The sequence below is a fragment of the Pelodiscus sinensis genome, chromosome 4 (assembly GCF_052426305.1).
Source record: "Pelodiscus sinensis isolate ZL-2025 chromosome 4, ASM5242630v1, whole genome shotgun sequence".
Classification (NCBI taxonomy): domain Eukaryota; kingdom Metazoa; phylum Chordata; order Testudines; family Trionychidae; genus Pelodiscus; species Pelodiscus sinensis.
This window is the reverse complement of record NC_143055.1, coordinates 85,238,436-85,251,497: the sequence shown is the minus strand read 5'-3', so window position 1 is coordinate 85,251,497 and position 13,062 is coordinate 85,238,436. Positions and strand designations below refer to the sequence as shown.

General features: G+C 41.4%; 1 protein-coding gene across 10 annotated transcripts in view; it reads right to left on the bottom strand.

Moving 5' to 3' along the window:
- Positions 1-13,062, bottom strand: part of LARP1B (La ribonucleoprotein 1B) — a 116,474-nt gene that overhangs the window by 80,170 nt on the left and 23,242 nt on the right. For 8 of the 10 annotated variants that reach the window (XR_012904143.2, XM_075929961.2, XM_075929954.2 and 5 more), the window contains one exon: positions 9,702-9,876. Coding sequence is in view for 9 of the 10 variants with exons in the window: in XM_075929961.2 (XP_075786076.2) it covers positions 9,702-9,876 (175 nt within the window). In the remaining variant the exon portion in view is untranslated. The remainder of the gene's footprint in view (positions 1-9,701; positions 9,877-13,062) is intronic. The other 2 variants (XM_075929957.2, XM_075929960.2) reach the window with 1 other exon arrangement.

Sequence of the window (13,062 nt, the reverse complement as noted above, 5' to 3'; positions counted from 1 at the left end):
TTAAAAGAATGAAAATTATATATATTCTCAACCTGAACTATAGTGTAGATAGGTGTTTATCATTTAGCTGTTTAGAATATATTGTACTATTCATCTGAAGGGAAGACTTAGTAGCTCTTAAATCATTAGTTTATCTAAAATATATAAACAATAGGAAATATCTTAATACCAAAGCTGTAATGTATCCTAAGTAAAAGATGCATCTTAAGTAAGCTTTGAATCTAGTAAGTGACATGAGTTTGGTCTATCTTAAAGGAGGAACCCCAAGTGGAGGTTACTTACCGTAATTGGAGGTTCTTCAATATGGGTGGTCCCCATCTGTACTCCACAAATGGGTATGTATGCAGGACATGTGCCTGAATCCAGGACTTTCTCAAAGCAATGTCTGTTGGCCTGCACAAGCATAGTTCTCATGGTCTCCTGACCAAGGGCGTAAGAGGCAGAGTGGATTGACACCTCTCCAATTCTTCCTCTTATTGCAAATCCAAACAGGATCCAAAACACAGGGAGATGGCAGGGGAAAGGAATAATGGAATAAGAGGTATGTAACCTCCACTACTTCAAGTCATGGTTCCTGTGCACATTCAGCACATGGGTGACTGGTAAACAGCATGCAAACTAGGGATGTTAAATATTGGTTAATTGGGTCGTCGATTAACCTCATGAATTCTTATCTGTTAGTTGACTCTTCTATAGTCCTCAGGGGTGGGATTGGCAGCTAGTGTGCTCCAATCCCACTCCCAGGGAGCCCGTGCCACTACATACTGCTGCCTCTTACAGAAAGGTGCCAGTCGGGAGCTGGTCCATGAAGAGTGCAAGTTTGAAAACCAGTTCCCCTCACAAACCAGCTGCTTGCCACCCCACGCTGCTGCCTCTGATAGAGATGTAGCGGTGCTGGGTGGCAGAGGGCTCCCTGCCAGTGGAGCTGGCGCAAGTCAGAACTGCCTGGCTCCTAATACACTTTAAATGCAGAGCCACAGAGGAGTTTAGTCCCAGACCCTGGCACAAGCCCGGACTGAGCCAGGCTGCTAAAAAATTTACTGGCATGAATGGGGGCAGAAATGAGTGTAGTCTATAGCATTAATCTATAAGATTTTGCTTATCAGTTAATCAAGTACACTATTACATCCTTAATGCAAACTTGAGGCTGGTAAGAGGAATCTGGTAGCAAAGATGCTTGTAGCACCACTGATCCCACCACTACAAGCACAGCTGCAGCATGAAGAGTATACTGCATCACAGATGTGCAACTGTACCAGCATGACTGGGATCTTACAAAACCTACTGACAACTGCAAGAGTGGGGGGGGAGGGGGAGAAAAATCAACAAGTGATGCAGGAGCAGGTGGAAGGGGGTACTGCAAAGTGGGAATGGATTAAATAGATAGTTTCATTCAAGGCTCTACACGACGGGATGCAAATGTAATTTCTTGTCCCGGACACTAAAATGCTTAGTTGCAGCACTAATGATTCTGTGTCAAGATGACAGACAAATCTTTCTTTTTAGACATCTTGCCCTGTGATCAGGTGTCCTTCATTGCACCCTGTTCCTTAAGTTCCACGTGCAATATTTCACTCCATCACACAGGCTCAAAAAAATTGGTTTCTTATGGACAGTCCTCAACAGGGATTTGTCCTTGCTCCCATAAACATGCGCGGCACTGGTTCATGGACCAATACTTGGGAACCACTCGTCTATCTAACCTGCTCTTAAACATATCTAGTGATTGAGATTACACAACCTCCCTAGGCAATTTATTCCAGTGCTTACCCACCCAGACAGGCAGGAAGTTTTTCCTAATGTCCAACCTAAACCACCCTTGCTACAATTTAAACCCATTGCTTCTTGTCCTATTATCAGAAGTCATGGAGAACAATTTTTGTTCCTCCTCCTTGTAACACCCTTTCAGATACCTGAAAACTGCTATCCTGCCCCTTCTCAGTCTTCTCTTTTCTAAACTAAACAAAATCTATTCTTTCAGTCTTCCTTCATAGGTCATGTTTTCTAGACAAGTGGTCTCCAACTTTTTACACCCAAGATCACTTTTTAAATGTCAGGGCAAGACAAGATCTACCTCATCCCTTCCCTAAAACCTCACCCTTTCCTTGAGGCCCTGCCCTCTCTGTTCCCCTCCTCTCCATCATTTGCTGCCCCTAGCTCTTACTCACTCTCACGGGGCTGAGACAGGAGGTGTGGGCTCTGGGGTGGGAAGGAGGGATTTGGAGGTGGGAGGGAGTGTGAAGTGCAAGTTCTGGGAGGGGATATGGGTGCAGGAGGAGGTGGAGAAGGGGATGCTGGGTCAGGGAGGGGGCTCTAGGCTGGAGAGAATTAGGGTCATGTGGAAGGTTGGGGTGCTGAGCAAGCTGCAGGCTTGTGGACATGAGGGTGCAGGAAGCTTGGGAGTATGATGGGCTCAGGATACAGATTTGCAATGTGCAGATGGTGCAGGAGTGTTGTAGCAGAAGACTGGGAATGTGGAGGTGCAGGAGTTTGAGGATATAAGAAGCTCAGGACAGGGGGTTCCCAGTGTATAAGAGGTTCACAGTTGGAGTTTGGGGGGTTCAGGAGTGTTATGATGCTGCAAGCAGATGGGGGCTTCCTTCCCTTCTGCACGGGGGGGAGGGAAGGAGGAGTCCTGAAGCTGCGGGCCAGATCCGACATCTCAGGAAGCACACGCATTGCTCCTACCCTTCCCAGAAGCTTCCTGAGACGTCTGATCTGGTGAACAGCCCCGGGAATTCTCCCCTTTCCCTTGTGGCAGGAAGGCAGACAGGCAGGTAGCACAGGGAAGGAAGTCCCTGGCTGTGCGCCAGATCTGACTTCTTGGAAAGCACTCTGGCTATTTTGGAGAGGAGCAGCACGTACTTCTTGAGACACCGGATCTGGCATACAGCCATGGGACCTCCCCCACTGCAGGAAGCTGGCGCTACCTCCATTTTCCCAGGAGGTTGTAGCGCCAGCACAGGCTCCTTCTTGGGGCTGGGAAACTGGAACACCTCTTCATCAATTGGTCATGCCTCTATGTTCGACTGGTTGGTGACCACAGTTCTAGACCTTTAATCATTTTTGTTGATCTTCTCTAGATCTTCTCCAATTTCTCTACATCTTTCTTGAAATGTGGTGCCCAGAACAGGACACAACCTAAATGAGGCCTAAATAGTGCAGAAGAATTATTTTTCCTGTCTTGCTCACAATACTCCTGTTAATGCATCCCAGAATCACGTTTGCTCCTCCCCCCCTACCCAAACAGTGTCACACTGTTGACTCATATTTAGCTTGTGGTCCCACTAGGACCCCTAGATTCCTTTCTGCAGTACCCTTTCCTAGACAGTTGCTTCCCATTCTGTATGTGTGAAATTGATTGTTTCTTCCTAAATGGAGTACTTCCCATTTGTCCTTATTAAACTTAATCCTATTTACCTGAGACCATTTTGTCCAGATCATTTTGAATCTTGACCCTATCCTACGAAGCACTTGCAACCCCTCCCAGCTTGGGATCATCTTCAAACTTAATAAGCGTACTCTCTATGCCAATATCTAAATCATTGATAAAGCTTTTGAACAGATCCAGTCCCAAAACAGACCCCTGCGGAACCCCACTTGTTATGCCCTTCCAGCATGACTCTGAACCATTAATAACTACTCTTGGAGAATGGTTATCCAGCAAGTTATGCACCCAGCTTACAGTAGCCCTGTAGGAGTGGTGCTGGCCAGCATTTGGTGATTAAAGGGTTCAACTCCAGTAGCTAGGGAATGCTGACAGGGAGTCAAGAAAGTCAATGGGAGAGGGTGTTGAAATTTGAATTGAAAGATATACCTGCTTGCTGTTTTCTTTGTGGGAGTTTTTTAAGCTAAGATCTGGGGAAACAATATTAACTGAACCAGGTAGAACTAGCATACCTACAAGAATACTGGGCACAGAAATGGATTGTACCTTGAAGCACAAATAAGTAGATAGGAAAATGTCTATTTAGTCATGTTCAGGTTATTTTCTGTGTTTTGATTTTTGGTTAAACTTCTCTGTGCCTCTCCATACACTTTATTTTAAGCTGTAGCCTAGAGATACCATTTTCTCTGTGTTTTAATTTGCTCTTCTCTCAGTTGCTCTGTAACCCATCAATTAAATATGCTTTTCCAAGTACATATTTTTGTTTTGTTAATATAATCACCTTTTTAAGGCAATGATTTGTTTCTTGTGTCCTGGAAGGTAGTAGGAGTTACCTTGCCTAAGACTAAGAGAAAAAGTTAAAAAACAAATAGTCTAGCAGCACCTTAACGACTAATGAAATATGTAGATGGTATCATGAGCTTTTGTGGGTAACAACCCACTTCCTTAGATGACTGGAGTATTAAAAGTCCAGATCCAAGAATAAGTAAGGGAAAAGGGGGAGAGAGGAGAGAAAAAAATAGAAAAAAAATAGTGAATTAGATTGTTCAAGTTACAAGAGGCTCATAAGAACAATTTGCACCTCTGTAAGTACCCATTGGTAGGTTAAGTCATTAGGATGTGGAAGGTAGTGTGCGAGCAAGCCAATATCTTTATTCTTTCATCTCTGATAGGAATCAAACTTGCAAATGAAGTTAAATTCTCTGTGTATTTGGCTTGTGGAATTGGCCTGAAACAAACAACACAGTGATATTAGTGAGTGGCCAGGAAGATAAAAGTGCCCGGGAAGGTTTGTGTGTGTTACCTTTCCAAATATCTGTCTTGTGTCCATTCATTCTTTCCCATAGAGACTGTCCAGTTTGGCCAATATATATGGCAGTGGGGCATTGCTGGCATAGATCTTATTAGTGGATGTGCAGTTAAATGAACCCATGATGTAGTGGCTAATGTGATTGGATCCAATGATGAAATCACTTGTGTAGATGTGTGAACAGAATTGGAACCCGGGCCTATTGCAGAGGTGGGTTCCTGGGCGATTATGATGGAGGTGTATTGTGTGGTTACTGACAAGAATTTGTTTGAGATTAGGGGGTTGTCTGTAGAAAAGGACTGACCTTTCCCCCAAGGCTTGTGAGAGTGAGGAGTCATTTTCCAGGATAGGTTGTAAATTGTTGAGAATGCACTGGAGAGTTGTAAGTTGTGGACTGTAGGTGATTACAAGTGGAATTCTGTTTTCTCTTCTTGGCCTGTCTCAAAGTAGTTCATGTCTGGGTACTCTTCTGGCTCTGTTGATCTGTTTTTTCACTTCTCTGGGTGGGTTTTAAAAATGCTCTATATAGATCCTGCAGGAGTTTGTCTCTGTGAGATTGGAGCAAATCTGGTTGTATCTTAGGGCTTGGCTGTAAACAATAGATTGAGAAAAGTGTCTTGGATGGAAGTTAGAAGCATGAAGTTAAGTGTAGCGGTCGGTAGGTTTCCAGTATATGGTGGTGGAAATGTGTCCATCATGTAATTGTACTGTAGTATCAAGGAAGTAGATCTCATGTAGACTGATCCAGGCTTTTAAGAATTTCACCAACTGCCACCCCACCATCAACCTCAGCCTGGATCAGTCCACATGAGGGATTCACTTTCGGGAGCTTTTCAAGCAGAAGCCTATAGAGAGAAGGTATTTAATGTCTCTTGCAGGCCTCCACTTTCTGTACTTGGAATGCCAGAGAAGGGAACAGTCTTGACAAGTGCCAGCTAGATTGTATTTTCCTAGTTTATTGATAAGGTCATGAGAGATATCCGACTTCACAACTTTCGCCATCAAATGCCTTCAGAAGCAAAGCTCCTGGGCAGAAAGGAGCGCAGAATTATATGCCTCACCCATTCGGTATAGGGAGCACTGATAAATATCACCTGATGGAGAAGATCAAGGGCATAGTCCCAGAACTGGGGAGACGTTTCCCAACCAGGAAGAAAAATATTCTACGATACAGTACAAGTTTTAAATAACTTAAGAATAAAACTATTGATAAATGTTTTCTTTATAAGTTATGCAATAGAGAAGGACAATTTTGACTCAGGGAGCTAACTGAGGAAGTATCTGAGCCATTATCTATCATCTTTGAAAAGTCATGGAAGAGATTCCAAAAGACTGAAAAAGAGAAAATATAGTGTCCATCTATACAAAGGGAAATAAATAAGGAAAACCCAAGAAACTACAGGCAGCCAACTTAATTCCTATACCCGGGAAAGATAATGGAGCAAATAATTAAGGAATCCATTTGTAAACATCTGGAAGGTAAGGTGTTAAGTAACAGTCAACATGGATCCATAAAGAACAAATCATGTCAAAACAACCTGGTAACTTTTTTTAAAATGATAAACTTCATGGATAAGGGGGAAGCAGTAGAGGCAGTACACCTACACTTTAGTAAAGCTCTTTATACTGTGTTACGTTACTTTCTTATAAATAAACTAGCAAATGTACCTGGCATTGCTCAGGTCCTTAACTCAATTAAGGTCTTTTTAATGAAAGGAAAATGTACAGTTAATTTTTATTTAAGATTTCTTTAAAAAGGCATTGCTAAATGTTTTCTGGGTTTTTCTTTTTTGTAAATTTTTAAAAAAGGAATTCCATCAAGTGTATTTTGTTTCTTCATCTTTAAAAACTTATTCACTTGGTTTTAACCAACAAGGGCTAAAGTCAGTTTGGTTTCCAACAACATTTTGTTCTAGTTGTCTTCTAGCATTGATTTAGCTGTGCCAAAACAGAGCACTACTCCAAATTTCTCGGTTTTCTCTTTTCTGTGAGGTTAAGCGAAGCAATCCCATTTCAGGTTCATCCAGTCTCTTTCAACATTCACTCAATATGTCAATACCAAGGGCTGATTTGGTAAATCTCTCTCTTTTTCTGTTTAGTTTTATGAGAAGCAATCCCATTCCAGGCACATCCCATTTCCCTGATAAAATCAAACCCTTACATTGCTTTCAGTTATGTTAACAGGAAACTGTATACCAAATGTAGTGGTCCTAGCTCTTACCGTTTAGGTGTTCTTGATCTGACAGACCGACCAACTCTAAAATAAATAGACTAGGGAAATACAACATAGATGGGGCTACAATAAGGTAGGTGCATACCTGGTTGGAGAACTGTTCTCAGAGAGTAGTTATCAATGGCTCACAGTCATGCTGGAAGGGGATAACAAGTGGGATTCTGCAAGGATCAGTTTTGGGACCAGTTCTGTTCAAGATCTTCATCAACAATTTATATCATGGCATTGAGTGCACACTTATAAAGTTTGTAGACTTACAACCAAGCTGGCAGGAGTTGCAAGTGCTTTAGAGGATAGAATTATCATTCAAAATTATCTGGATAAACTGGGAAAACAGTCTAAAGTAAATAGGAAGAAATTCAATAAGGACAAATAGAATACTCTACTTAGGAACAATCAGTTTTGCACATATAAAATGTGAAGTTACTGTTTAGGAAGGCGCACTACAGAAAGGGATCTGAGGGTAATAGCGGACCATAAACTAAATAGGACTCAACAACATAACACTGTTGCAAAAAAGCAAAGTGATCTGGGACACATTAACAGGAATCTTGTAAAAAAAAAAAAAACCCCACAAGTAGTAATTATTCTGCTCTACACTATCCTGATTAGGCCTCAACTGGAGTATTGTGTCCAGGTCTGGGCACCACTTTTCAGGAAAGATGTAGAGAAATTGGAGAAGATTCAGAGAAGAGGAACAAAAATGATTAAAGATCTCGAAAGCGTGACCTATGAGGGAAGATTAAAATAGCTGGGTTTGTTTAGCCTGTAAAAGAAAAGACAAAGGAGACATAACAGCTTTCAAGTATTTAAAAGGCTGTTACAAGGAGGAGGGTGAGAAACTGTTCTTAACTTCTTATGATAGGACAAGAAGCAATGGCTTAAATTGCAGCATGGAAGATTTAGGCCAGATAGCAGGAAAAACTTCTTGTTAGGATGATTAAGCATTGGAATAAATTGCCTAGGGAGGTTGTGGAATCTTCATCATTAGAGATTTTTAAGAGTAGGTTAGACAAATATCTATCAGGGATGATCAGATGATGCTTGGTCCTGCTATGAGGGCAGGGGACTGGATTTTATGACCTCTCCAGGTCCCTTCCCATAGTGTTCTATGATTCTGTGTGTCAATAAGGAACTGAAGAGACATTGATCCACACTGCCTCTTATACATTTAGCTGGAAGTAGAAAGTAAGCTACTGTGCATGTATGAGCTAGTGGATGCTGCTATAAAGTATTTCCAGATTTAGATGCAGGGCGTATAAGCATACCTCTGTGTGTAATATAGATAGAGACCAGTATTCAAAGAAAAACATGTGATACCTTCATAACAGAAAGAAGAGACCTCAGTTCCAAGCAATGAACATTTTCTTGACAATGTTAAGATGTGATATGCTGAAGTATAACAAACATTAAGATAAGAGATATAAGAGAAATATCTTAAATACCAAAAGGGTAAAAAAGATATCATATAGCTCATTAACCATAACATCTGCTATTGTGCAGTTGGTTCGGAGGAGGGAGAATCATCTTAAGTGGTATGCCCCCCCCAAAAAAGGGGGGGTCCAAAATGAAATCATGAATTAAAAAAAAGTCAGGGATCAACAAATCAACCAGATAATTCCAATTTAAGTTCTTCAAACTTTTGATGTAAAACATATATATATTGAAGTTGACACACATTTTTTGCATCAACACAAGTTTAGAAGCACTCACCCTTATTACAAAAACTAATAGCTTCAATGTGACAGAACACCAACACATCCTTCATCCCTGTAGTGCAAACCTGTTTTAACAGGTATTATTTTTTGCCTGATTTATAGGTGCAAATGATACCAACCTGTGTCCCAAAGCCTGAAATTCTCTGCTAATACAAGACAAATTTTATTCTTGCCTGGCATATGACAAAAGAGAGACAAGAATATGAACTATGTAATTCGCTAGAAGAAATCCACTGTTTTTGGAATTTCCGGTTTTGCGCGTTATCTAATATTTATAACTCTAGATCAAATATTTTATGAATTGTTCTGCAATTTCTGTATTTGCCTTAAATGCTAGTATACAACATATGAAGACTTTCTTCGAGCTGAGGGCTTAAAGATCTCAGGTCATTTTCCAATTTCAGACTTAAAGTTCTTACAAAATTGTGCTGTCCCACAAACTGATCCCAGCGTTACTTAATCCATTTGAGTTTACAAAATACATACAATACAGTATCCACTTTATTTTCCATATTTTATTGTGGAGAAAACTATTTTAAAGAGATGCCCCCCTCTTCCAACTAGCTTGTGCAGGCTAAGACAGAAGGGGAAATCAACAGATTCAGAATAACTTCTTCCTCTAGATCAGTGATTCTCAAACTTTCATACTGGTAATCCCTTTCCCACAGCAAACCTCTAAGTGCAGCCCACTCTTTTGAATTAAAAACTTTATTTATATTTAACACAATTATAAATGCTGAAGGAGAAACAGCGTTTGGGAGTGGAGGCTCACAGCTTGTGATTTCCAAGTAACAACCTTGTGACCTCCTGTGGGAGGGATCACATCCCACAGTTTGAGAAGCCCTGCTCTGGATGGCTCTCAGGAAGGCATAGAGCACACATTCACAAGTTTACTTTTCTATGACAAATCATGACACCTCAGAAATATCAAGAGAGGAGTAGTTTTAAAACTTTACACTACAAATACATTTAAAAAATCCTCTCATGCACATGCCAGAAGAAAAAATAGAAAAGCAACTCAGAGTTACAATTTTGTATAATGCCTAGACCAACCTTTTTTCCTTTGATTGTTATGAGCCTCATCTTCACTGATACTTTCTCCAGGACCATCTGGCTTTGCTTGCAGGTTCTCAATTTCACTGCTTGCACTCTTTTCAGTTTTCTCCTCATTTTCTTTATTTAGAGGCTTTTTATTCTGATTAATAGTTTTACACTGCAAGAGACATTGCTAAATATTTTCATGATTGTATGGATGCTGGCAGCATAAGATACCTTGAATACAAGTTTCCATACTTAACATGACTTAAGTGTTTTTCATTCTTTGGGCATGACAAACTCCAAAATTATGAGGTGTGTAAATTATAAATTGTTTCCATTAAAAGAGTCTAAGTTTTTCAAATGTTTTAAGTCCTCCTGGTTACAAAAAATAACTTTAGAATGCAAACACAACTAATAGATGGACTAAATATGAAACACTGCAGAAAATATAGTTTAGGGATGTTAAATATCAGTTCATTGAATAGTTGCATAACCTCATTAATTCTTATCGGTTTCTCAACTAGTCTATAGTCCCCAGAGGTGGGGCCAGCAGCTTGTGCGCTCCAGTCTCACTCCCGAGGAGCTCCCTATCACTCTGCATTGCTGCCTCAGATATAGTGCAGGGTGCCAGGCTGGTCTGCAAGGGGAACCAGTTTAAAAACTAGCTCACCTTGCAGATCGGCTGCCTGTCACTCTGCACTGCTGCCTCTGATAGTGACAGGGAACAGGCAAAGACTGTGGAGTGACCGGGAAGAGGCACCGGCTGAGCTCCTGGACCTGGTGCGGGCCGGAACTTAACTGGGCTGTCTGCCCACCTGGCTCCTAATACACTTTAATTGCTGAGCTGCAGCGGGGATAGGTACCAGACCTGGAGTGAACCAGAACTGAGCCAGGCTACCAGCCAGCGGGCTAAAAAATGTACTGGCCGGGGGTAAGAATGCACGTAGTCTATAGCATTAACCTATAAGCTTTTGTGTATCGGTTAATCGACTACACTATTACATCCCGAGTACAATTATATAATTCTCATAACAATGTATAGACTATATCTTGTTAAAGTGCAATGATTTATTTATGGCAAAATATAAAAAACGGAAATTAAACTTATTGCATTCAAAGTGTGTGGTCTCTTTCCACTGGGGCATAAGAATTTGGACCACACGCCTGAGAGCAGAGAATTCTTGCAAGCAGAAGCTATTCTCCTCATGCTTTACTCTGGAGATATAAAGAGTGAAGTGGACTGGACTGACCACCTCCAGTTCCTTCTCTACTGTGACTCTTGTCATGATCCAAAGTAGAAGAGAAGGAAGGTGGGTAATGGAATACAGCTAGGGACTGCACCTTTCAAATAACTCCAGTTACAATAAGATAATGTAGCTTGCCCTTCTTCTAGTGCTGGTTCCTATGTATATTCCACTGTAGGTGACAAACAGTACTCAGAGGAGGATGGCGCAAGGAGGCAAGAAGTAGTACTGCTTACAGAAATGCTGTCCCAAATGATGCGTCAGAGGTGTCTTGGGACCAAGGAATAATGCCTCCTAAATGCGTGGATGCAGCTCCATACAGCTACCCTGCAGCTATCAAGCTGGGGCATCTCTTCAAGTGACACTACAGAGGTTTCTTAGGTCCTTGTAGAGAGCATTTTCCCTATGAGGTGAAGCAAACTGTACCACAGAGTGAGAGATCCACTCAGATCCTCTGGGGGGATATAACTTGTCCTCATACTTGTTCTGCTATGGCAACAAACAGTCTAGGTAATTTTCTGATCTGTTTCATTCACTGCAGGTAAAAAACTAATACTAACAGGAAATACAATCTTCCTGCTAAAGGCATGAGCCTGCAGGAAAAATAAAACAGGTAAGTGAACTGACTGGTTTATGTGAAATTCTAGAAGTCTTGTAGGAATGTATTTCAGGTGTAGTTGTATTGAAACTTGGTCCCTATGGACTATTAAAGCTTCAGTCACTAGGCTCTCAAATTCACCTATCCTTTTGGCTAAAGTGATGGCAGTGAGGAACATGACCTCTTCTAACAGATGAAACATGGAACACATAATTAAAGAGGGATTTAGAAGATCCCAGTGAGGGGTTGGTTACTTACTGGTGCAAAGTTTCTAAACAAACCCTTCAAAAACCTGGCTTTATTCAATGAAAAAAGACTGAGTAATCGTCCATTAGCAGGAGTCATGCTAGTATGTGGCCAGATGAATCTGTAGCAAGCTAAGAGGAATGCATGGTTTTTCTGGGCTCAAAAACCAAAACATTTCCACTTGACGAGGTAGCATATTCCCATCATTTGCTTTCTATGTTTAAGAATAGTTTTCAGATCAGGGCATTCTAGGCTTGATGTCCTCAAAACAGCAAGCTCTGGAAGGAGAGCATCTGGCTTGGAATCTCTGATGCTGCCTCTCTCTCAGGTCAAGATATCTTGAATCTGAATGCTGACAGGTAGACAAGATGACATTTGCAGGAGACTTGGCAACCAGATCTGTTTGAGCTGTTTGGGGATGATGAGGAGGTCTTTATGCCTTGTTCAGTCAAATCTTCCAAAAACCTTAAGTAACAGAGGGATGACAAAGAAGAAATAGCTCAAATGATGTGATCAAGGCAGTTGTATACCATCACTTCTGGAGTACACTCTTGCAGCTCCTTGGAGGAATAAAATGTTGCCATTCCTGTATTGCTGAAGACAAAGAGGTCCAAAGTGGAAGGTTCCCCCACTGACTGAAGAGCTTGTTTAGCATTGAATCATGTAGTTCAACGTTTCTGATAGGTGACAAAAATGCAGCTGATGCTGTTCACTAGTGAATTCTGAACTCTATTCCCTTAGCTAGAAAAAAGTACATCTTTCTCTACTTTCTTTAGGGTAGAGGCACAGGCAGGCTCGTTCTAGTATTGGCTTTATTTTGTGGAAGCACTGTAGCTAAAAACTTATCATTTAAGGAAATCTGGAATGCTCCCACCACTCTAACAACTCTTGAAATCGTTTATGATCATCTGGAGGAAGATCATCACCTCATTTGGTGATGAGGACACACCCTCATTGGCTTCAGCTATACCAACAGATCTGGCTCACCTTCCTCTTCTTCCAGGTGCTCAGAGGAAAGGTTTTGATTGACACTTTGGAGGGGTGGAGTGGTAAGATTCCCAACTGCATCACCTGGATTCCAAGTTCCACACACAAAGGCACCATGGGACCCAATCAAGAAACTGAGAAGACAATAGTAGGTCACAGTGGTTAGAGTCATTGAGTACCATCCATCTTTGGGTGGGTTGCACTCTTTCTGTGGCCAAGACTGGATCCAAAAAGATTCTCAATCCCCTACCTCAGCAGATCACTCTAGGTGGAGGTGAAGCGGACTCTCCTGACCATGAAA